The sequence below is a fragment of the Peromyscus californicus genome, unplaced genomic scaffold (genome assembly GCF_007827085.1).
Source record: "Peromyscus californicus insignis strain IS unplaced genomic scaffold, ASM782708v3 Scaffold_12__1_contigs__length_115047231, whole genome shotgun sequence".
NCBI classification, from domain to species: Eukaryota; Metazoa; Chordata; class Mammalia; order Rodentia; family Cricetidae; genus Peromyscus; species Peromyscus californicus.
Genome location: NW_026294413.1, coordinates 94589002 through 94613730, shown reverse-complemented (window position 1 = coordinate 94613730; position 24729 = coordinate 94589002). Strand labels below are relative to the sequence as shown.

At 52.7% G+C, this 24729-nt stretch overlaps 2 protein-coding genes across 3 annotated transcripts in view; both read left to right on the top strand.

The window, feature by feature from the left end:
• The first annotated feature begins 3305 nt into the window (after positions 1–3305).
• On the top strand, positions 3306–20004 carry Gprin2 (G protein regulated inducer of neurite outgrowth 2). Of its 2 annotated transcripts, none has more exons than XM_052733949.1 (2): positions 3306–3551; positions 8864–20004. In XM_052733949.1, the coding sequence occupies exon 2, from the start codon at positions 8870–8872 to the stop codon at positions 10235–10237; it is 1368 nt and encodes a 455-aa protein (XP_052589909.1). In that variant the 5' UTR covers positions 3306–3551; positions 8864–8869; the 3' UTR covers positions 10238–20004. The 2 variants fall into 2 exon arrangements, with proteins under 2 accessions (XP_052589909.1, XP_052589908.1); XM_052733948.1 differs by lacking the exon at positions 3306–3551 and adding an exon at positions 3682–3942.
• Positions 20005–21038: 1034 nt separating this feature from the next.
• Positions 21039–24729, top strand: part of Npy4r2 (neuropeptide Y receptor Y4-2) — a 45898-nt gene continuing 42207 nt past the window's right edge. Inside the window, exon 1 of the mRNA XM_052733947.1 lies at positions 21039–22989. The gene's annotated coding sequence lies outside the window, so the exon portion shown is untranslated. The remainder of the gene's footprint in view (positions 22990–24729) is intronic.

Sequence of the window (24729 nt, the reverse complement as noted above, 5' to 3'; positions counted from 1 at the left end):
TGTAGATGTATAGCTTTGTTCCTTATGCAAATGAAGCTCAGACCATCCCTTTCCTTCAGGCCTAGTGGCATCCCAGAGCTATTGACTCAAGACAAAGGAGTTTTTTGCACAACCAGGTGCAGTGAAGACTGGAGCAGAACTCTTGGTCCAGTCAGAGTCACACGGCTGGAGAGAAGAGAACAAGGCGGAGTTTCTGTAGATGGTAAAGCAGACTGGCTTGGACTGAGGAGAAAGGAGCAGGGAAAAGTTTTGCAGACTGTAGGTGGATTTGAATCAGGTCAGGAGAGGAGAAGAGGAAGGAAAGATGGAGAATGGAGGAATGGAAGATGAGGATGAGATAGAGAGCATAAGAGCTCAGTTATTACTAGGGCTATGAGAGGACAGAAAAAGAAGGGACAGAGAGGAACTGAGTGTCAGGATGGAACTGAAACTGTGTAGATAGAAGTTTGTCTTAGAGAAATAAAGGAACAGATGAAAGAGCATGGTGTAAATAGATTCTTCTCCCTCAGATAATCCCACGCCGGACGTAGTGTCTTCCCCAGGACTCAGGGAAGGATTTTCTCGGGGCAGGCCCCTGGGAAAATTCCGATACATCACTTGGGAGGCAGAGGCAGGCAGATCTCTGTGAGGTAGAGGCGACCCTGGTTTATAGAGCAAGTTCCAGGACAGCCAGGGCTACACAGAGAAACCCAGTCTTAAAAACAAAACAAAACAAAAAAACCCAAACCGAATAAAGGGAACAAAACCATGTAAATTAAAAACAGCTTTCTTGGCCCTCATCTTTCCTTCTAGTGACATCTGTCTTCTCCTCTTTGTGGCCAAGCTTTAGTTGACTAGGTACACACTGTGCCAGTGTCTCCTCTCCTAACTATTCCTCTACCCACTCCAGGAGTGTCTGCCTCCAGCAGCTCTCTGGAAAATATGCTGTCTTGCCCTGGATCACTCAGTGTACCTGTCTTCTTCTATCCTGTTTAGGCCCTAGTCTTTGCCACTTGGCTTCTCACCACTGGGTCCCCAGGCCCTCCTCTCACTCATCTTCTTCTCTGAAGATCTCACCCCTGAGACGTTAGAGGTCACCTCTGTGTCTATGATGCTCAGACCTCCCAAGAAACTCCTGCTTCTCTACTGAGGGACACCCGTGTCTCAAGGTGCCCACTATGAGCTTCTAAGAACATTCCATGAATGCTCCTCTCAGCAAATGGCATTGGCCTATATGGTCATCAAGCCAGATACACCGCTCCTTACCACAGTGCTCTACGAAGTCCCGTTCCTCCCCACTCCCGACAGTCCTAGCATGCACCCCCAGATCCCAGGACAGGAGGGGCTTGGTAAATATGTGATCAGCTGAGTGACAGCAGCAGGAACATTGCACAGAACACTTTCACAACTCCAGCCTCCTCTCAGCCCATGAGATAGGCAGGTAATTACCATTGCTTATCAGATGAAGAAACTAATTCCCAGAGAGATGAACAGTCTTGCCTGGGTGTGGGATCGCAGGCTAAATGAATATGTTGGAAGTTGGAAGTTCCTATCCCAGGTCACTACTACAGCCAGGGCAGCCTCCTTGCCAAGCCATGGGACCAGTGAGCTAAGAAGCTAAGAGCAAGGTGATGTTCAGAGGTCCTGGTGGTATGGTCCAACCAGACCATGCCTAGGTGTATCTAGCATGGCAGACATCTGTTGACATCCAACCGTGAGCAGGCTTCCTTGGAGCATGCATGGCAAGGTTCTTGTCTGGATGCCCTGGTACCTAGGAGCCCAGGGCTTGGGGTCTGGGTCTGGCTGTCAGTGTAGCCACATGTAACCTCATCTCTTGCTGGGATTCAAGTGACTTCTCTGGAATGGGAATATGAGTATGAGAAGAGTGATGATTTCTGGGAAGGACAGGCATTGGCCAGTGACCCTGCGCAGAAATCTTATATAGGCTCTTTGGGCAGCATCCCTCAGGCAGGCTGAGAGTCGTGGGGAAGCAAGAACCCGAGGCCCCTACTTGGATACCCCTGTTATTTTTATAGTGCTTATCTCTTCCAGGATAGCTGAACTGGAGAGAACGCGCTGAGACCCTGGTGGAAAGGGGTGACCAGGGAAATCTAGGTCTTTCTGAGAACATAGAGATCCCCCAGCACAAAGATGGCATTGGCTCCCTATTACTGTTTCAAAGGAGCATAGACAATCCCAGGCATACTGGGGTCCCCGGGGCTACTGTCAACAAAGGAGGGTGACACTGGATCTCAGAAGAAGCCCAGGCTCCTCTTTCCATGTGGCCCTGGGTACCAGGGTACCAGGAATTCCTTGAAGGTGGACTGGGTCTGGCCAGATCTGGGTAGCATGGCTTCCTGTCCTGTGTGTCTGGGGATGTGGAAGGAATGTTATGGGGATCCTAGGTCTCCCAAGGGACCAGGCATTGCCAGAGTCTGTGGAGTTTTTAGGAAGAGACAAGGAAGGCTGAAGGAAGGAAGTATCAGGGCTCCGGGAAACTATAGGAGAAGAATCCAGGCTCCGGTGAGGTCTGTGCCCCTGGTGGTCACTGTGCATGTCAGCTCTTGGCATCCCTGGAGCAGACTGGGAAACTGAAGGCCTCAGTTGGATTGGGTCAGAGGGCAAGGGTGGAAATGGTCCTGGAGTGGATGGGTTGACATGATATCAAGAATACTGACCTTGAAGGACGTGGCTGAGGATGTAACTTTGGGAAAGGAGACTGTGAAGTTGGGGTCCGGGGCCTGGGCAGGTGTTCTGAGGACTAGACAGATCGTAAACCTGAAAGGTCTGGGGTCAAGCTTGGGTTTCCCCTGAGGTGAGTGTGGAGCTGAGAAGATAGCACTGTAGTGCCCAGGCCTGATGATCCCTAACTAGTAGCTGTGGAACTACAAGGCCTCAGGAGAGCAGGACCTGGGGGAAAAGGTCTCTTGAGCAGGGTCTGAGGCCTGAGAATTTCGAAAGGTAGGGCAGGATGAAAAGGACATAGGGGCAGGCCGTTGAGGAAAGGGTGTGCAGATGCTGGTGCCAGGGGTAAGAGTTGAGAGGGCAAAGCTCTAAGGGAGTGAACTTGGGACCTGGAGGATTGTGAGGCGCTAACCATGCTAGGTGGAACACGGCGGAGACTGGGACAGGATAGCGGCGCCCTTTGGGGGGCGGGAGACTGGAACACACCGGCTGGCAGTGCCAAGAGGGATGCAAACATGGATGATCCCACAGTGGGAAACAGCCTGGAGAAGGGGTCGGGAAGGGGGCTGGGCGCTCTTGGGGGCGGAGCCTAGACGAGTGGGCGGGGCGGGGCCGAGACAGGGGCGGGGCCAGGACGCTGTGGCAGTGGAGAGGCGGGGCGCGCCCAGGTGAGAGAGCCGCCCCCCACCCTCCAGCGCCCCTGCACCGGGCGCCGGTGCCAGCTTCCCTGTCTGCCCCTTGGCAGAGCGGGCTCCGCGGCCGGCTGCACCTCGGCGGGCCAGACCCGGTGCGGCTCCGGCTCCATCTTGGCGCCGGGCACCTGTGGCGGCAGCAGGAGCAGCGCTTCCGTCGGCTTGCGCGGCCCCGGCGGCGGCGGCGGCGACAGGGTGAGAGGCTAGCCGTGGTGGGTGCTAGGGTGGGGTGGGCGGCGCCGCCCCTTCCTGCAACCCTGAACCCACTCCTCACCGCTGCCTGCGCCGCATTCCTCTGCACCGTCGCCTCCCCTTGCCCTCTCCGGTCCTCTTTTCCGTGTCTCCTCTGCCCAGCCTCCGGGTGTTTTCGTTTGTTTGATTTTTGTTTTGCTCTGCCCCGGACCTGTGTCCGTCGGCCTCCACCCCGCCTCCCTTTGCTTCTTCCCTCCCGGTTTCCTCCTCTCTTCCATCCGCATCCCCCACCCTGTGCTCTGTTGCCACCACCCCGCCCTCTTCTGCCAGGGAGCATCCCTACCCGTGAGCTCCCTGCCCCATGTCTTTGAGCCACTGCCTTTGTCCTGGAAAGGTCTGTAGCCTAGTTCTGAGGCTTGTGTTGGGTCATTCTCCCGAAGACCCCTGTGGACTTTGCACTGGAGATGCGGGGGAGTCCTGACCAGGGAGGCTGCGTGGTTGTGTGGTGCGTTCAGGCCTTTGCCCGCAGCAGGGGCGGCCTGTGTTTGGCATGCAGAGTGCTGCTGTGTGTATGAACGCTCTCTCCTGCAGGCTCACACTGCAAATCGGCCTGTGCCTTGATCTCTGGGGTGACCACTATGAGGCATGTGCCGATGCTGGGGCACTGTGCTGGGGAGTGCAGGTAGGATCGCAGTGGCCACCTGGGCTGCTTCCATGCTGTGGCAGCCCACCCACTAGAAGCACCTCTAAGGGAGTGAGCAAACCCTCCCAGGGCTTGGCTCAGGCTCAGTCTCTGAGACTCTTAGGGGTTTAGATCGCTCCATGGTGAGCAGGGTGGCATCTTGGAGGTTGTTGCCCCACACTTACCCTGAGAACCCTTTCCCTGCATCCTGTCTTTAGGCATGATGTCATCTTGATGAGACTAGAAGCTATGAGGGGCTGAGTTTAGCCCCTGGACTGTTTTAGGAATGCTCCCCGCTGCGTTCCCCAACTTCGGCCTGAGTGTTCCTCTTAGGCCCCTTGTTTGCTCTGGAATGGATCAAACCACCTGCAGTAGGTGGCCACACCCTTCTAGACAAGGGGTCTGAGGGATTTGTGGGGGGTATACCTACCCGGTCCTTCAGTAACTTCTGTATTTTAGTACTGTGGCCAGTCCTGGTTCTCTGCTCACCCCCTGCTCCCTCCTTTATGGACTTGCTTTTCATTTAGTGGCTTTCTGGACACAGAGGCCGCCATCTAAGCACCTGCTGTTTAAGAGGAGAGTGCTTACATGGATGACATAGTGAGGTCTGTGATGGGCCTCTTGGAAGTCTTCGTGGGTACATCCCAAAGGTCTGCACTTCTCAGTTGGGGTGAGGATCAGACCAAGTAAAGCCAACAGTCTCAGGCTGGGCTAGTTTTGAAGTTTCTGAAAATTTGGGGGGTGCTTATTCAAAATGACAATGACTGCTTGCTGCATGTGAGGGTGGTTGATTCTTTAGTTGTTGACAGTAGAACCTGAGGCAGCAGGACAGTCCAGCAGTGACCGCAGGACACCAGCCACAGCCATCACAACTTTTGCATTAAACGAGGCCAGAGAAAAGACATCAAGGTATTTCTCAACGCGAATGCTCTTGGATACGTCTGCCTTTTATGTTATGCTAAAACATCTTCCCAGGAGAGTGTCTGTGTGTGGGTACATACATGTGAGTATAGATGCCTACAGAGACCAGAGACATCTGATCCTTTGGAGCTGGAGATGCACATAGCTGAAAGCCACCCAACATGGGTGTTGGGAACCTTAGGTTCTTTGCAAGAGCAATATGTGCTATCAACTACTGAGCCATCTCTCCAGCTGCATCCCAGGATCTCTTTTGGGCAAAACTAGAACCTGCCCAGGACTGTAACATGGCTCTCTAGGCATGTGTCATGTAACCTCAGCCTTGTGTACATGCACAGTCTACCTAGATGAAGGTTTAAAATAGGCCCTGGGAGACTAAGTGTGATGACGGGGCTCCGGGGAAACTGGTGATGTCACAGATAGGCTGAAGGTAGCAAGAACTGGAAGACGAAGCCTACTGTCGGCCATCTTGGTGGTTTCCTAAAAGGGTGTCATGGCTTCTAGCACTTTCCCAGTGCTAATTCCTACAATGCTGTGGCCTCAAGTCACTGATGAGGGAGGAGGAAAAGATGATTACCTCATGCCATTATGTTCAGTCCTCCCAGCAACCTTGTGGGGTAGGAGGACTAGCTAGCTTTACAAGGGGGAGTTTACATACATGTCAAAGTGTGGTCTGAGGTGGCACCTTGGCCATCCTACTGAGCATTCCTAAGGCCCAGATTCCTGGGCTGGGGCAAATATTGGAGCCTCTGACCAAGTGGATCTCTTTGGCTAAGCTGGTCTGGAAGTTTCTGCAAAGCTGGGGTTTTTAATTCAGAATGCCATTGGTGGCTTGCTGTACGTGAGGGTGGTGGATACACTGGTGAGCTTTATATTGGCCATCTGCAGCTGTGGGTTCCTTGACAGTTTTCAATTGCTCCAGGGCTGAGTGTTGTCACTGGCCACTTGTAGAGTGGTGGAATAAATGAGGTCACCAGTAGATACGTAGCTTCCCACTGGGGACTCTGTGGTCGCTGGTCTCTCTGGGGGATGGGCTGTGTCTGGGGAGGGGGTTGGGATTCCCTCAGTCTTGTCCCACTTGTTTCCTCTAGGGGCCAAGAGACTGGCCGGTCCTTTATTGTTCTGTTCCCTAGGAGGATCCAAAGTAGTGGATCTCACCCAGGTCTGGGTGGATTCCTCTGATGGGTTTCCTTAGGGCTCTTGGACCCCATGGTTGGGTGGTTGTCTCCCTGCCCACAGATGCCACTTGGTGGCCAGTCTGCAGGTGTCTTTCTGCCCTCCTTACTCCATGCAGCCTAAGAATCAGGTGACGTGGGTGGGTGGTGGTCAAGCTTTGCTCCCACTCGCTTGCTCCCTTGGAGTGTCATGAACACCATCGGGAGTACAGCGGCAGGGAGAGGTACTGGAACTGCAGGTGTTTACAGTGGTCAGGTCAGAGAACTGCACACCGCTCAGGGGCCCTCACATACTCATGGGCTTGATTCCTCACGGAGCCATTGGCTAGCCCTGTGCCCTTGGTCAGGTCACTAAGCTTCTGAGCTGTGGCCTCATTTGTAGAATGGGGATGATGGATTGCATCATGAGGTTGCTGGGACAGCGGAATGAGAGAGACAGTGTTTGCAAAGCCTGTGGCCCGAGCCTGCAGCATCCAAAGCTGTTCTTGTCACCATTGTCATTAGCTTTGGTGCTTACCCCTGTTTGTTGGGTGTGAGCGCTCCCTGAGGGCAGCCGTGGGCTAGAGCCCTTTCTTTACCACCCATCCAGTCTGGCTCTGGACATGAGGAACAGCTGGGATGGGACACTCTCACTTACCAAACTGGCTGTGTTCAGTGTGGCTTGGCCCAATACGGTGACCATTAGCCACATGCAGGCAGTTATTTAAATTATTCATTGGAAATTCAGTGTCTTGGTCACAGTACCGCCTGACAGGTGCTCAGGTGCCACATGTGACTGGTGCCCACCCGACTGGGCAGGGCAAGGGTTAGCCTTTCCATCACAGACTCTGTACTTAGGCTTCAAGACTCCCCACACTGTTCTGAACTCGAGACAGGGAGTTAATTCCGATAGCAGAAGCTGAGTTCAGGAGCACTGCCACGTTCCATTTTGGGTGGCCTTGCTCACCGGGCTGGGTGGTTGGTTTCCTGTCACTCTTTATCAGCCTAAGGTGGGGAGGATTGGGATTGCCTAAACCAAAACTGTCGCCTTCTGCGTCTGCCTTGCCTCTCTAGCCCATCCCTCCTGACCGGGAGTACCAAGGTGATCTTCCCCATTTGACAAGGGCTGGGCTGGCCCAGTTATCCTGACCCTCTGGCCCTGCCCATGTCCCCAACCTACCTGTCACTTTCCTGTGTATCTGCTCGTACTTCTGGGCACCTCCCTCTCTCCCCAGCCTCGGTTTCCATGATAATTCTCCAGAAAGTTTTCTCCTACTATCCCTGCAAGTTCCTTGCCTTGGCAGGGCCTTTCCTCAGACAGTTCTGGGCGCTTAGCCCACTCCTCCATGGCCTTGTTTTGGAGTTCATTCTCTCTGTCTGCCATGCGGCAGTTGTCCTCTGAATGCCAGGTGCACGTCAGGGCAAAGCGCTAATCTGATGGTAAATAACAGACCATAATAGTCCCGACTCTGCTAACTTTGGGCTCTGGGGAGACAGGCTGAGGGTCAGCTAGAGCGTTCTGTTCAGGCTCCATGATGCTAAAGCCAGGGATGGAGGCAGCCCAGCTGGGCCAGCCGGGAAAGGTTCTCAGGAGGAGATGGTGAGGTGGGAAGAGGGTTGCGTTGAGTTTAGGCAGCTCCGGGGATGGTGGTGGTGGATCTTGTGCTGGAGTAGGCACACTGGGAAGGGAGTTGACATTTTGCAGAGGGTATGTCTGATTTTTGCCATTGGGCATCTTTTTCTCACTGCTGGATGGTCGTCCCTAGGAAGAGCCAGAAATGATTGCCACATTCCCAGCTGCAGAGCAGTGAGTGCAGCATTCAGCAGGGGTTCAGGAAATGGCAGCAGATGAGTGAGCAAATGGGGTGAGGACCGGCACTAAGGGCTGATTGCAATGTCTCCCTTTCTTAGGGGTAGGGTGAGAGTCAGGAACCTGTTTCCCTTCGCCTCTGACAAGACGGTCTGAGATGTGTCCCAGTTCAGTAGGTCAGGCTAGAGAGGATGGGAGAAGGGCACGAGCAGAACCAGGGAAGTTCTCAGCATATCCGGTATTCATTGCTTCCTCACCCCACAATCCTTCTCTGAGGCCCTTCCCAGGAGGCCCCAGTCCCTATTCAAGTGGATGCTGCCAGTCCCAGGAATACTCAGCTGTGCTGCCTTTAAATCTGCAACCTTTCTGTGTTGTTTGGCTGAGAGCTGTTTTCCCAAAGCCTCCTTATGATGCCGTATGCCCACTCTTGGGTTCCCCTCCCACTGGCCCCTACACCCACACCTATCTCATAAGTATGGTAAACAACTGGCATGGTGGTGGTCTCCAGGGCCCATGTCTGGAGTGGTGATTATTAGACATTTGCAGTGTCATCTGTGCATCCCACAGCAAGCCTTGGTTTGAAGTGTCTGGTGTGTGTCTGACATCCTTATGGCTCTGATCAGTCAGGTCGGCTGGGACTGAAGCTGCTTCCTCAGTGTGCCTAGCACAGTGTAAGCTCAGAGAAGAATGTGGCTGAGGTGCCAACACCCAACTTGGCTTCACTCACTTCCTTTTTTTTTTTCTCTCGTAGGCAACCATGAGTTCTAGCCACCCTGAACCAGGTGCCCGGGAACCCCAAAGTCCCCGCCCACAGCTTCTGTCCCAGAGTTCTTCCAGCTTGCTGTGTGAAGGCCAGGAGCAGAGGCCAGAGCTGCGCAGGAGTGCCAGCAGCACTGTATGGCAGGCACAGCCAGGTGAGGCCAGCACTAGTCCCCGGACCCTGGAGGAAGAGGGGTGCCAGACTGAGAGCATGGAGCAAGCGCAGACCTCGAGCCTTCGGTCACAGGCTGGTGCTGGAGGCCACTGGAGAAGCAGCACCGTTGGCAATGTGTCTACCATGGGCATCGGAGACCTGTGTCGCCTCCGGGCCCCAAGTGCGGTAGCTGTGCAGAGGAGCCACTCAGACTTAGTCCATAGTACCCAGACCCGGGGTCATGGCAGTGCTCAGAAGGCCAGCCTCAGCTGTTCTGCCCTTGGCGGCTCACCTGTCCAGAGGGCTCAGCTGCAGCCTGGAAGTGTTACCGGTCAAGAAGGCCAGACCCCTGCAGGCCCGCAAAGTGACCTGGCTTCAGAGGACGGGACTTCTAAATCAGCCTGCGTGTTGGGGGAGAGTCAGGTGTTAGTGCCAACTGTGAAACTGGAAGGTCCAACTGGTCTCATCAGCAGTCCCCAGGGTGGACCCAAAGCTACTGGACAGCTGTCTACCACTTCCTGCCATGCTCTGCCCCCAGCAGCCCTGCTCTGCACTGTGAGGGAGGCTGCAGTTGGCAGTTGCTGCCATGCCCTGCCTGCCACAGGCATCCTGGCCTTTCCCAAATTGGTGGCATCAGTGAGTGAGTCTGGGTTGCAGGCTCAGTGTGGGATGAAATTCCACTGTAAGATGCCTGGGGGCATCTCTGGGCACCCTCACTGCTGTGTCCACCCTTGGGCGCCTACAGGGCTAGCCACAGAGTCTGGCTCCAGGACCAAAGATGTGTGGACCATGACCTCAGCCACTGACTTGGCCTTGGGTGTGGCATCAGCCCAGGATGCTGGGGTTCAGGTAGCTCCAGTGGCAGCCTGCAAGGCTGTGGCTACCAGCCCATCCCTGGAAGCACCTGAGACTCTGAACATATTCCCAGAGGTAATGCTGGGGTCCGGCCTTCAACAGGCCTCATCCCCCGTGAGGGAAGTGCGATGGGATGCTGAGGGCATGACATGGGAGGTATATGGAGCCTCAGTGGATCCTGAGGTGCTTGGCATTGCCATCCAGAAGCACCTGGAGATGCAGTTTGAACAGCTGCAGCAGGCACCAGCCAGTGAGGACAGCCTATCTGCAGAGGGCCGCAGGGGCCCTCTGCGGGCTGTCATGCAGTCGCTGAGGCACCCCAGCTGCTGTGGCTGCTCTGGAGCTGCTCCCGAATGAGGAATTGTGACCCTGAAGCTGCCCCTGACTCTAGACTTGGTCCTATGCCAGTGACAGTCACAGCGGAGACTCTGTCACCAGAAGCCACCCTCTCACTTGAACATCAGCCTTGGGCTTGCCGTTCCATGCAGCTGGGCTGTTTTTTAAGGGCTTGATTCCCAAGAGCCACATCTCCATTCTGGGCTCTGGACTTGGGGACAGGGTTTTTGCATTGCACATCAGCAAAATCCTGATTTCTTTCCTGTAAAAGTACTTAACCGTTTGTTTAGTCTGTCCTCAGAACTTTGCTGTTACTCCCCCAGGACTCTTGGTGGTTTTATTTTAATAGCATTGCTAGGAAGTAATGAATTGTGACGTTACGCAGGAGGTCCAGGTGGCGGGGATTGTCTTGGTTCTTAGAGAAGTGACATTGCTGGAGGCCTCCTGCCTGCCATATCCTGTGCTCATCACCTACCTTGTTGAGGTTTCACCCCTTTTCAGATGTCACAGCAGAAGTCTGGCAAGGATCTAGCTGATGAGCTCTGAGGTAGACAGTTCGGTATAGTATGGAAGGTTTAGAGCTGGGGCTAGCTGAGCCCTGGTGCTGGCCTGAGACATATACCTGGGCCAGCTCAGTGTAGCTGGCGACAGGAAGGACTAATTGAATGCATAATCTCTGCCAGGTTCTGAGAGTCTGTGAGGAATGAGACACGGTCACTGCCCATGGAGTGCAGGGACCAGAGCATTACAGAAGGGCTGTGTGTATATCACTTGGAGGGGGGTTGCAAAAGCCTGCCCCTGCAGGTCACTGTATCAGGCCCCCTGCCTCAGGAAGTGGAGACCAGGTGGCCACCTGTCCCCAAATGTGTTGCAGTACTTGAAAGGGGTGCCTTCCTCACCCCACTCCATTGACTTTTATCCTAGCTGGTACAGTTCTTCTGGGAGGGAGCTGGCCAGGGGGCCTGGCCTTGGGGTTCCCACCACATAGGAAATGGCTAGAGATGAGAGGCTCTCCATGTCAGGGTTAGAAATGGCTTGTGTTAGAAATGGCCTAGCATGGGCTAGGCAGTAGGGGCCATGATTTGGGTGGGGAGAGGGGGCACAGCCTTAGCTGCCTGATTTTATTACCCAAGGGCTTCTCAAGGCCCAGGAGGATTGGGGTAGTCTGTTGAAGATCCTAGGCTCCTGGAGTAGAGCCCCTCCGGTCATACACGTGAGATAGCTCTGGGGTTAGGTAGAATCAGGGCCTCTGGTTTGGCCATGTTCCTGTAGGGCTGGAGCTCTAATAAATTGTGCAAGGGGGCGGGGCTGAGGCCACTCCTGGGACCCTGGGGCCTGAAAGATGGCTTATCTGCCCCATCTGCAAGGTCCTGGTGCTCACTGAAGCAGGGAAAACTCTGCATCGTGGCTTATGGTTTGGAGGAGGAATGGCATGCCAGTGGGTCAAAGAAACAGGCAAGATAGGCTGGCTTTCTGGGTGAGGAACATCAGTCTTACTGGTACCTTGCCTTTCCCAGGGAGCAAGTGCACCCTTAAAGTCCTGGGCATGTGTGAATATTGTGTGATACAAGGCAGGTACTTCGTGCGCTGGGGTATGGCATATGGTCACCTCGTCTCCTTCACACATGGGTACCAGCAGCCCAGCCTCGGAGCCTGAATGGGAGTGAGTGGATAGCTTTGGGGACCTGGGGGCAATGCCACCTTCACACAGGGCCACAGCTGAGAAGCTATTGACACAGAGGGCCTGGGCAGGTGGGTGACGTGGAGACAGGTTGGAGATGTCTGTTCTGCTGAAATATGGTGAGCCACTGTTGTGGGTACCATTGGTGTTCATCAGCTGGGAGGCTGGCTGACAGGATCTCCAGAAGGTGGGCGAAGATTCCCACACCCGTGTGTATAGTCTGTTCAGTGAAAAGAAGTCAAGAAGCCTGAGATCCTTTCATCTGGGGCAGGAGGACAGTGAGGTCCCTTTCTGGGACAAGCGAGGGTGGGTGGGCAGGCTCCGGAGGTCCACATGAAGGGAAACATACCAGGGCTTGCCTATTGATAGTGAGACCTATTGCACCAAGACCTTCTCCTCTGCCACATGCAGCTAGCTCTCAAGTTCATTGTTGGGCAGATTGTGCCAACCTGCAATTCCTGTGCTGTACCTGGTACCCAGATGAAAGCCAGGGTGGGCCCACTGTGGTCAGGACAGACCAGCCAGCCACCCACTTCATCCTGATCTGATATCAGCTTCATCCTGACTGATAAACATCTGTATGATGGTGCTAGAACCCAGCCCAGCCTGTGTGTTGTTTGGAACCCCTGGAACCCCCACTAGCTCAGCTGTACAGCGCCTGTTCCCAGGTCTGCCTGTGGCGCCTGTTGACTTAATTTCTGAACTGGACCCCTTCTTAGTCCCTTATGGGCCCCCTCCTGGGTAAGGCCTGATTTGGGTACTGGACCAGGGGCTGTTGAACATGGTCACTGGCTTTCCTTATAGACTTCTGCTCTTGGACTCTTGATTTCTGGCTGGACATTTGGGGTCCCCCTTGGAGGTGGTGGACTCACTGTCTATGTTTGTCTGCTTTTGAATTAAAAATAAATACAAGTTGAGAGATCAGAGCTTTGCCAAGCTTTGGCAGAACTGGGGCATTGGGCATGCCGAGTCTTGTTTCCTGTGTTCTGGTGAATTCTGTCCTGAGGCAGAAACCCCAGAATTCAAGGGCTCTGTGTCCTGGTAGGTTTCCTCTCTGTCTTCTGGGGCTACCCCCTTCTGTCTAATTATTCTCCTTCTGAGGCACCTTGGGCCTTGGACAGCTGAAGCCTGGCTTCCCGGGGCTTTCCACCCCTAGGACTGCCTTCCTGTGGGTAGCACACAAGGAGTATAGGCCTTATCTGGTTCCAGGCTGCATCACTCTCTCAGGGAACCACTTCAAATGTTGGCTCTTTACCTGCTGGTGGTCACAGTACTGGGGAGGGTGGGGAGTAGAGAAGGACCCTCTTCCACTATGACATCACCTGTCCCAGTCTCTGTCCCCTGGATATGTTAGGTTATTATTTGACAGTGGCTGAAGTGGGCCCTCCCCATGTAGGTCCTAATAATTTGGGCTTGGGGTGGGCCACCATAGCCTAGGGGTTTAGAGCTGGGGATTGGACTCTGGATTCACACTGATGTTCATAAAATCTTGGTCAAGGCACCAGCCCTGGAGACCTGAGACTTCTTCAGCTCTACAGTGGTGTGGTAGCAGGAGCTCATGTTTGGCTTGTGGGAATGGAGCTGCATAACCTGGGCTCCAGTTAGTGCTGGGCTCACGCTGGTGTTGCCCAGGGTTTCATGGCTGCAGGATGGGGCTACTAGCTCTTTGCTGCTGGCCTGGCTGCTCCTGTAGCTTACATCCCATTCCTTGAACTTTCCTCCTTCAGAGCCTCATCCCAGGTTCTTCACCCCCGGTTTTGTGCTCTGTATAGGACATGTGCCTTCTGGCTGCGGAGCCTCTGAAATCGGTTCCAAGAGCCACACAGAGAAGGAGATCGCTCCCTGCCGATCTGTTGAGGTGAGGAGAATAAGGTAGGGAAGGACAGAAGCCAAGCAAGGATGCAACCTGAGGCCAGCCTAGACCCACAGCAGAGCTCTGGGTCTCCCAGGGTGGACAGTAGACCCCGGGGTGCTTTAGCTCCTGGGTATGCAGCTAGGAAGCTCCAGGAGCCTTGAGGTAGTCCTCTGCATGGAGCCCTAAGGTCTGTCCCAAAGGGAGTGAGTGCTGTGTACTCACAGGTATGTGCATTTGTGCCTGCATCTGCCCATCACCCAGTCCATACCGCCTGTGGTCCACAGACCGCCCAGGCCTTTCCTCTGGATACAATTAAAAACAGTTCACCTGTGCTGCCAGGTGACCTTGATTGAAGGTGAAGCTTGGCGTCTCTCCATGTTGAGTTCTCATTTGTCATTTGGCCTGGCCCAGTTTTATCATCTGAAGCTATGACCAGTCCTTTATGAGTTCTCATCCAACGTGTCAGGCTGGGTAGGGCCACTGTGGTGTCTAAAGCATGGCACTGGATTACTCTATTGTCATCATGGTCCCCAGCACCCCTCCCCCACAATCCTCGCAAACATCGTGGGGGAGTCATGCAAGGCCAATTTGTTAAAATCAGCATCACCTAAGTCCAGTCCCAGGACCCTCCCCTTCAACAAAGAAGGAGGCTGGGGTGTGGGGGGGTGGTGGTGGGGAGGACACCACTCAGCAGGGCTGCCTTCTCCTGCTTCACCTGCTTCTGTTTGACACACTGTTGGAGATCAGCGAGCTAAGATTTAGACTCCATCTTCTTGTCCTTTGGGGAACAGAGGCCAGCTCCACTCTCAGCCTTGGCACACCCGCTTAGCCTCCTAAAAACTGTTCCTGGCACATGGGGCTTAACCTCCTAGTTTCCTGGAAGGTGACATCGAGGGTCAGCAAGGAACCTCCTGAATATCTGTTCTTTAGAAACCTCGGTGAGCCCTACAGTTGGCTCACCTGCTTTGGAGGGAGTCCCTAGAAGGACCCGAGAACCATGTTGACTTGTAGGATTGGGAGAACATAGGATTTGTGCCGGGTCTGTGGTCACAGAGCTGTAAGGGCACCTGGAAACCTTGAACTTGTTAAAAAACCAAGACAAACCAAAGTGTCGCAGGCAGATTGGATTGGGGCAGCTGGGCAGTGTCCGACTCTTTCTGCAAGAACTGGGCACATGTCACCTTTGCTATCCTTGAGCCGTGACTCTGCAGGATTCACGCTGAGTCATGGGCCACCCTCCCCCACGCTGCCAGCCAGAGACAGTGCAGCAAGAAGGCAGGTCTGGGTCCTGAAACATGAGCTCTCCAAACAGATATCCTAAAACTCACTTCTGTGGCTTCACTTTATTAGAAGGGAATGTGAATTGGGGGCTCAAAGCTTAGACTGTGAAGTGTGTTCCCTTTTACAGGTACCCACAGACTTGCCTAGTCTGCCTTGGCCTGGGATGGTTCATTTCACAGCGTCTTTCTGGAGAATAACCCTGGCGTGCCCTTTTTGCACACGTGTCTCTGCAGCCCAGGGCAAGGTGGCCTCCTACCCTCTTCCCCTCCACGTTCTTTCTCCAGCGTCTCTTCCCTTTTCTGTCTCAATTCCTCTTGTCCCTAGAACACTTTGTCTCTCCACTGTCCCAATATCCCTGTCCCTGGAGCTTCCTTCAGTTTATGTCAGGGGCCTGTCCTGCCTTGGCTCTGTCACCCCAAACCTCAGTCTTTCTCTTCCTATGATCTGGAGCATTTCCCCTAGGCCAAGGCTTGGTCTGGGTCTCAGTGTCCTTGATTTTGGGGGCTAAGCCCTTCTCCTCTACCTGTTTTGTTTCTTTCTGGACACACACTAAAGGGCTGTGTTTACAAAACGCTTTCCGAGCAGACCCTTAGACAGGGAGGCCTCACTGGGGTCCCTCTGCTGGCTTCCCATTGCTTTGGAAATTGCTTGTCAGTGGTCCTGCTGGGTGAATGCAAGGACGCCAGGCTGACTAGAGGGGCATCCCAGGAGTTCTCGGTTTGCTGGGCACACTTGCTGGCGTGAGGTGGGTCGTCTCTTCCTTTGAATGCTCAGAATCTTGCTCTGCTTGATAGGTTTGGATGTGGTTTGAGCCTCCTTGGGGGTGGGCCTAGCAACACTGTCTTATCCTTGTGTCTTTCCTGTGTGGAACTGGACTCCTATCCAGGAAGTCAAGTCTAGAGACTGGGTCAGAAGATTTCTGACTTTGACGCCATGTGCCTACATCTCCCTTCTAGACCTGAGTAGGGCAGAAGTAAGGAGCCTCTGTCGGGCCGGAACTTTCTACTTGCTCCCCCAGAGCTAAACTGGGATGCTGGAGCCCAGGGGCAAAGAGAGAATGGTCTTCTCACCTCGTGCCCCTTCTGTCCTCACTGGAGCTGTCTGTCTGTCCCCTGTTCCTGCTTTTCTTCGCTCAGTTTTAAAGGAAGGTCTGAGAAGACAGTGGGCATGGGTGACATTTTGTATGCATGCTTCCTGGATGCTTTACTTTGAAGAGTTTCTGCATTTCTTATCATAGAACTGGAGGTATGAGGGAGGGAAAAGGTTTCTTGTGTAGGTTTCCGTTCCTAAACTCACCGTGCATGGCTTCTTTTTCTTGAGGCGGACACTCCTCTGGGCAGGGCAGCAGCTAGGAATGTGGTCACAGATCATTGGCCTGGGAATAGCGCAGAGCATTGCTGAGGCCCACGTCAGCAAGGACAGCCATGCTTTAACAGAGATTTTACCGTTTATTTTTTCATTAGTTTGGGCTTTAAGATATTACATTAAGACATTATTTGTCTTAACTACAAAATCTTCTGGCATGCCTGTACAGTTGGTTCCTAGCCACTGCCTGATTTCCTGGGCCAGGCTCTTGAGTCCCCTGCTGCTCTGGAACCGGGGCTGAGAGCAGAAGCTCTTTCCAGTACACACTGTCAGCAGGGTGACCAGATGCCCCCTAGTGGGAAGGTGGGGCACAGCATGGGAGCCACGTCCTGGGTGGGGAGTGGGAGCAGTGATGTATCAACAGTGTCCAGTTTGACGGTGAAGGGTGGAGCTGCAGGGTTGGTGGATGGCCATCTGGGCAGGCAGTCTCTTCACTGCTGAGTCCATTTCTGACACTTAACCCCGTAACACTCCCTTCCTGTGGGGGCTCCGGTCGATCTGGACCACAGTAAGGGGATCCAGAGAAGACAGGGAAGGCAGAGCCAGGGCAGCAGCGTAAGGCACTGTCCGAAGGATCACCCATTCTCCCTGAACCTTCCACTCCGTATGGACTCCGTGGGTGAGGGGCTGAGTGGGAACCCGTCCCTCCCACCTAACCCACGTGGTTGTGTAGATCTAACGTCGGCTTACCTTCGCCTCTCAACTCACCCAGAGCCTCAAATGTGCTTGGCTGTCTCACCCAAGATGGTCTCCCCAGGCCCGAGGAAAGGGTGTGGACGGTCAGGGCTCCCCTTGATCTGGGCAGAGGAAGGGGAATAGGAATAGGGTGGACGTGAAAGTGAGCCACCACAGGGGGTGACTGGAAGAGACAGACTGGGCCTAAAGCTCCTTGTGGGGAGGCAGCATCTCTACCTGGAGCCCCAGGCTGGCTGGGGATCAAAGTGTAGTGGGAGTCTAGAGGTGCTAGAGAGCGCAGCTGCTCACAGATGGTGGGTGAGAGGACAGGGGGATTTCACCAAGGAAGTGCGGATGATGGGTATGCATGGGAATGAAGAGTAGGATGTGAGCAGCTGCCCCGGCTTCCCTTCCGGAGTGTGGGGCAAGCGCTCCTCCCTCTCCGTGTTCACATGGCGGCTCTGGGGTGCCGTCTTAGGCTCTCCTGACTTCGAGTAACTGAATTGTGAAATGAAAGTTACCAGAATGGTTAGAATGCTTCCTCCCCACTTAGGAATCCAGGAGGTCTCTGGTTCCAGGCTTGGTTCTGTGGTTCAACACAGATATCAAGGAGTCAAGTTCTTTCCGGCTATCTGCTCTGTCATCTTTAGGGTCTTAGTGAGGGCTGACCTCGTGGTCACATGATAGCTGCTGCACCTCCGGGCATCATATCCTCATCCAAATCTGCCACAAGAAGATATTGGCACACATATTAAAAGATTGAAAATTGGGTTTTTTAGTCTGGTTCATAAAATAATTTAAAAATGGCCCCTGGAGGAAATTCGAGGGTGGTTTTACTGGAATTTGTGAGGAGGGTGGAAAGCCGGCAGGCAAGCTATGTGTATGAGCTGTTGCCAGAAGGAAGGAGATGGAGAAGATGAAGACAGGGAGAGAAACCCACACCGGCTGATTAGACCAGCTCCAGTCTGCTGCGGAGGTCAGTAAGTGCAGCTCCAGAAAAAGAGGGAGACATCCCAGAGTGTCTGGGAACTCATACCCAGGCTTTGGCCAGTATCTGAAAGAAAAAGAAATAGATGACAAGGAGGAGTTCCGTTTTTACGAGTAACTCAGAAAAGCAAGCAGGTTCTGCAGAGACATTCCGAGAGCATTTGCAGCTTGGGCGGGTTCTGGGAGGAACAAGGGCATCATCTCATTCAAGGGGTAACTTTAGCCTCTCACCTTAGCATGTCTTCAGGTAAACCAAACTTGGGAAGGGAAGTTGGGGGGTCGTCCTGGCCAGGTGATTGACAGGCCAGCTGCATTAACCCTCAGAAGGGGGCAATAGTAGAGAATGCTTGTCTCCTGTCTCCTGACCTGGTAACCAGTGGTCTCTTTATGACATCTGTGGTTTTGAATGTCGTCTAGTGGGACTCGTGTGGCAGGCAGCCTTTTCAGACTGGCTTCTGTCACCTTCCTCTGTGTCTTCATGGCTTGTGTAGGAAGCCACATCTAAGTCTTCACCGCTTGTGAGTAAGAATGCCATGTTGAGGCCACACAAGCTTGTGGCAGCTCCTCCCTTTCATGGATACTGGTACCCTACTGAGACATTACCGGGGAGTCCTTAGCTAAAGGACTTCTAGTGCCAGACTCTCTCACCTGGGAAGTGAGTTTACACTGAAGGGGGTACTGGTTGACCACATATCCTGCTCCCCACCCTCTCCCCTACCTCTTGCCTGGGCATCAGAAAGCCTGGCTGCAGACTCCTGCTGTGAAACCTTCCCTAGCCTCAGACACGAACTCTGGAACTCTCACGTTTGGTTTGCCGTGTGGGCTCTGCGCCCTCTCTTCAGAGACCCTGCCATGCTGTCTGTCTCATGTGCTGGCCTGAGCTCTCCTTGGAGCCTCCACCATGGCTATTGCCTCTCTGTCTGTCTGTCCATAACGTTAGTAACTTTCATCATAAACTCTGTATTCCCCGCTAATATGTCTCAGTGTCCTTGAACCCCCTCTGAAGCCGTTCAGTTTGTTCACTTCCTTTTAGTGCTGAGCAGTATTTTATTGTATGGCTGCACCAAAGTCTGTCTGTCCTGCTGAAGGACATCTTGTTTGCTATGTTTGGGATTCATAAATAAGGCTTCTACAAACCTCGTCATACGGATGCGACAGAAGTCCAGTTCGGTTGGGTGAATTCTTAGGAGCATGATTCCGGATTGAGTGGTAAGACGGGACTCTAGGAACTCCCAGTTCAAAGCCATCTCTCCCAGCGGCCACCCAAATTTGTGTTCCCACTAGCAAATAGGAGAGGTTTGTTTCTCACCTTTTTATCTTTAGCTATTACACAAGCTGAAGTATCACTGTGTACAAAATTTCGTGGGTGTGTGTGAGACTACCTGTAGAGTAACTTTTTCATCCAATGGTACATCAGCAGATTACTTTTCAAAAAGAATTTTATCCACAATGCCTGAAAATGCCCATTTTCACACCCATGTTTGACTGCGTCCTACCAAACTTCAGTATTTTGGCAATTTGACAAGTGAAAAAAAGGGTATTTCCCACAAGGCTTTCACTACGAGCGAGTGACGTAGTGTTCTGTCCGACTGCCTGGGTGAGATTCTTTCTCTGGTGACTTTCAAGATGTGTAATGTTGGGTAAGTTACTGAATGTCTCTGGGCTTCAGTCCCTCCACCTATAAAGTGAATTAAGCAGCGGTCCTTGCCATGTTAATTGGACTTGAAGGCTCAAAGGTATCCATCATGCTAATGCTAACACCACCCCTGTCTCTAAATATGTGGTAAGTTAATGAATATTATTATGTAATATTTTTGTGACAGTTTGGGTTTCTTGGCTTATGATCTGGCAGTTCATATCGATTCCTTATTTTCTCTGGATTTTTCTTTTGCATATTAATTGACTGGAGCTCTTTGTGTCTTAATAAATTTCATATATACGTCATTTGTATTTTTTTATCAAAGTGTTTGATTTTTATCTCTGGTTCTGAACCAGTGTGACATTCTTCTCTGGGACACAGCTCATGCAGCCCCACGTTTCCCATCTACGGTTTCCTTCTGAGGACTGTCACACCAGCCAAGCCAATGTATTTTTCAGTAAGGGAGGAGACTGGCCGAGGCGGGGGCAAGCAACCTGCCTAAGGACACCAGGGAGTTAGTGTCCAGTCAGACCTTCTCTTGGTTTCTTAGGTTTGGCCTTTACTGTTAGAAAGAGGAGGGGGGTTTAGAGGGTTAGGGAAGAGAAGGTCCAAAGGTAGCTTCAAGGTGTCCCCCTCCCAGAAACCAGGAGCTTGGGTCCCTTGCTCTGGTAAGTCTGGACTATCCAAATGGAGGATATGAGTTCACTGAGAGAGGCTCCCTGCTTGGTTTGTGGTTGAAGAACAGGTGTGTGTGTGTGTGTGTGTGTGTGTGTGTGTGTGTGTGTGTGTGTGTGTGTGTTTTCATGGAGTATTTTGAGATTGGTATAGCTTCAAACTGAAGCTCTTCCTGACTTCCAAGTGGAACTACCAGCGTGAGCCACTAGCTCAGTGTGTCTGATCTTGAATCAAGTTCCCCAGCATCAGAATGTAGAACAAGACTTTGAGCTGGATGACAACGATAGGCCTCAGCTGTTCAGCTGTCTGTTTCACAGTGCTCCTCAACTTGTGATGGGCTGTGTCCTGATCAACTCACCCATGTTCAAGCCTGGCCTAAGTAAAAAATGCATTTAGGGCTGGAGAGATGGCTCAGAAGTTAAGAGCACTGACTGTTCTTCCAGAGGTCCTGAGTTCAATTCCCAGCAACCACATGGTGGCTCACAACCATCTGTAATGAGATCTGGTGCCCTCTTCTGGCTTGCAGGAATACATGCAAGCAGAACACTGTAAACATAATAAATAAACAACATTTATATATATATTTATATATATATATATATATAAAATGCATTTAATATGTGCAACCTCCCTCAGCCCTGGCTTAGCGAAAGCTCAACCTAGAGTATCCTCTCCTTTTCTGGACTCTGTAGCATTCTCTACATCTCCCAAGGTTGGGAGCCAATGAAAAAGCCTGTGGGAATACCAGAGCCTGGCTGGCAGTTTTCCTTCTGGGTGGCTCAGGGTCCTTGACAGTAGTTACCAGTCTCATGGATTGATGCCAAGTTATATGCCAAGTACTATTTGTTTGCTTGTTAGTTTATTTATTTACAGATAGGGTCTTACTCTGAAGTCCAGGCTGGCATAGAACTCGTGTTTCAGTCCCGCATGAGCCACCATGCCTGGCTTCCCTCGTATTTATTCTTATCACTCTAGTTCTCACAGCCACAGGAAGTGTGATGTTAGTCCATTTCCTAAGTGCTGCAGGTCAGATAACTTACAAAGAACAAGGGTTATTCGGTTCGTGATGCCGAAGGCTGGGATGTTGGCGATCAGGTGGCCGTATCTGGTAAGGCTCTTTCTGCTGGTAAGGATTTAGCAGTCGACCACAGGGTAGCACCTAGACATAAGGTCCTATGTGTCCTACTGCCCTTTCCTGCCTTTCTATAGCCACAGTCCTATGGGGTCAGGGTCCCACCTGAACAGCTTCAGTTAGTCTCCGGATGAGCCCCATCATTCCCGCTGTGTAGTGTGGAGACGAACACCAGCAGGCCAGAGGTGTGCCTGAGTATCGGGTGGAGCTGGCACTGCTCCCAAGCCTGGCCTACCACTACCAGGGCCACTTGTCAAGGTTTTCAGTAAACCAGTAAGTTGCACAAGAAACATGGCTTTGCAGGGCCTCCTCTTACAGGTCATCTAGTACAGCCCCACGTCACAGACCAAGCCACCAGGGCTGTCCAAGTCTCTCACACCGTCGCTTTCCTCTTGGTGGTTCTCAGGCTTGCTTCTACACCCTGGGCATCCTGTCTAAGTCCGGGTGCCTCTCCTGATTGAAGGGGCCACTGCTGTACCCTGGAACTCTCTGCTGGGCTAGCATTCTAAAATCATTCCTTCAACCACTCATTCAGTAAACACTGCCTGAGACTTGCTGTGAGTGGTGCACTGTGACCAGCACACTGGGGAAACAGGCCCAAAGACCAGGTTATGGCCTTCTCTATAGTCTGGAAGCTACTGGTAGAGAGGGAGCTGCCGAGCTCCTTTGGCTGAACTCAGCCCAGTGCTAGTGGCACCTGTTAATACCTGTGAGGTGGCTGGTGCTGTGGTCCAGGCTGAGGGATCAGAGAAGTCACCTGAGCAGAGGCAGAGGCCACCGAAGGAGGAAGGAGGTTGCTTCTGGGAGGTTCTGAAGCGGTAGAATGAACTGGAAGAGGTGTGGAAGATTCCCAAGGGACATGAACAGCCGGGCAAAAGATCTGGAGATGCTTGATTGGGGAAGGCAACCCTGGGCAGGTTTCAAAATGGAAAGAACTGTCCTGATGTTTAGGACCAGGACTCTTCTGCTGGCTACATTGTTGACCCTGAAGGCTTTGCTGTCCCAGTGGCAAAGGGGCCTGTGTGGGATGCCTTCTGCCCCCCAGGGCTGCCTAGGATCCACACTCCTAGCTCAACTTTTTCCGATTGTCATCTCCAGGCCTGGCTGGAAGCCTGGAAAGTCCACAGCTGGGCAGTGGCCTCATGAGGAGGGAGTGGAGCCTCTCTGTCTGATGGACTGGAGCCTCCCTGTACCCAGCCTCTTGGGGGAGCCCAGAGCCAGGTGTCCTGTAACTGCAGCCTTCCAGACTTGGTGTTGAAAAGCTTGGTGCAAGCCGGGAGGAACTCGCCTGGGCACCCACCAGTGGGATCCTCTCCATCCGAGGAACGAGCTCTCTCCAGTGCTGACAGAACCAGGCATCCGCAGGCCTGGGCCTGCCACAGTGTGGACAATGACATGTAACTGTCATCAAGCAAGAAGTGCAACCCAGGTTGAGACAGAACCTTTGCCGTGGCACCCGAGTTCTTGATTCGACATGCTTATGGTACGTCCTTGTTCTTTTTTAAGAGTTGAATTTATTTTTGATTGCTACAAGAAAACATAAAACTGTACATATCACCATGTGATGTCTTGATACCTGCATACACTTATTGTTTAAATCAGCTTTAATATATCTAACTCCCCAAACATCATTTCTTAAGCCTCACAAACCCTTCTGTTTGAATGTAGAGCGTGTGCTTTCTTTTCTTTCTTTTTTTTTTTTTTTTTTTCGTTTTTCGAGACAGGGTTTCTCTGTGTAGCTTTGCGCCTTTCCTGGGACTCGCTTGGTAGCCCAGGCTAGCCTCGAACTCACAGAGATCCACCTGGCTCTGCTTCCCGAGTGCTGGGATTAAAGGCGTGCGCCACCATCGCCCGGCCGCGTGTGCTTTCTTAAAGGAATAATGTAGAACTTTTCTTTTCCTTCCTTACTCCATCGTGAGCTTCTCAGGGATGGGGATACTGGCTCTTAGGTTTGTTTTCCAGCACTTGTTCCTGAGGATGGCTTTAAAGGGAACACAGAGTTTTAAAAGGTCAAAGTGGGGCCTGAAGTGACTGACCAGGCCAAAGTCTCAGCCAGGAGGAAGCTGAACACTGGAAAGTAGCTGCTAAGACCACTGTTGCCCTAAAGATTTGCAGGTCTCCACTGGCATCAGGTGAGCCCCTCATCTGGAGAAAAGCCACGGGGACCCAAAGGGATGAAAGTCAAAACTTAAGATCTAGGAGCCTGCAAAACTCTCCTATTTAGGGCAGGGATTCGGAGAGTATTCCTGGGGCCTCATCCCCACCTTCAACATTGGGTACTCCTGGGGTCTCACCCCCCCCCCCCCAGCATCGGGTACTCCTGGGGTCTCATCTCATCCTCCCTCAGCATTGGGTACTCCTGGGGTCCCATCTCATCCCCCACTCTGCATTGGGTACTCCTGGGGTCTCACCCCCCCCCTCAGCATCGGGTACTCCTGGGATCTCACCCCCCCCCCAGCATCGGGTACTCCTGGGGTCTCATCTCATCCTCCCTCAGCATCGGGTACTCCTGGGGTCTCATCTCATCCTCCCTCAGCATCGGGTACTCCTGGGGTCTCATCTCATCCTCCCTCAGCATTGGGTACTCCTGGGGTCCCATCTCATCCCCCACTCAGCATTGGGTATTCCTGGGGCCTCATCTTTCCCCCATCAGCACACTTCTATGTTCTGATTCAGCACCAAGAACTTTCCACTTTGAACCCCCGGATCTGTCTGTCCCAGTGTTTCCTGTGGTCACAGGAATAAGTCCAACCCACCCACAGGCTCCCAAATCCAGCGACTCAACAGCTTCCTGAACGGCCTGTGATCACCTAGGGGCAGGAAGTGGTAGATACAGTAGCTAAGCCTCCTTACCCTGGAATAGGACAATTCTGAGGGATTGTTGCATAGGGTGGGGGGAGGGTGATGAGCGAAGCCTCATTTACAGATTATATGGGTCATTGCTAAACAAAGGTGTCTCTTGTTTTTCACAACTCATTTTTGTTTTGACAACTCACAATTGACCAGTGTCCCATATGTATCATTTCCTAATGCTGGTGACTTGGACAACTAACCCAGATGTCACTACTAATCCCGCACCGGGGTCTGCTCAAGGTGATAGGATCAAGGAGGGTAGCAGAGGCAGGCAGAAACGCTGCCTTCTCTATGCACGCTATGGTTCCCTTCGTGGTGGTCAGCCTCTCTCTGGTTAGCTTTTTAGACTCCGGGTTTTCTTACACTGCCT

Bases quoted from the DNA above. Each gene is read 5' to 3' on its own strand.
- Gprin2 (XM_052733948.1), top strand. From the start codon at position 3,910: ATGTCTTTGAGCCACTGCCTTTGTCCTGGAAAG. The intron at 3,943-8,863 runs GTCTGTAGCCTA...TTTCTCTCGTAG, and splicing joins ACTGCCTTTGTCCTGGAAAG to GCAACCATGAGTTCTAGCCA.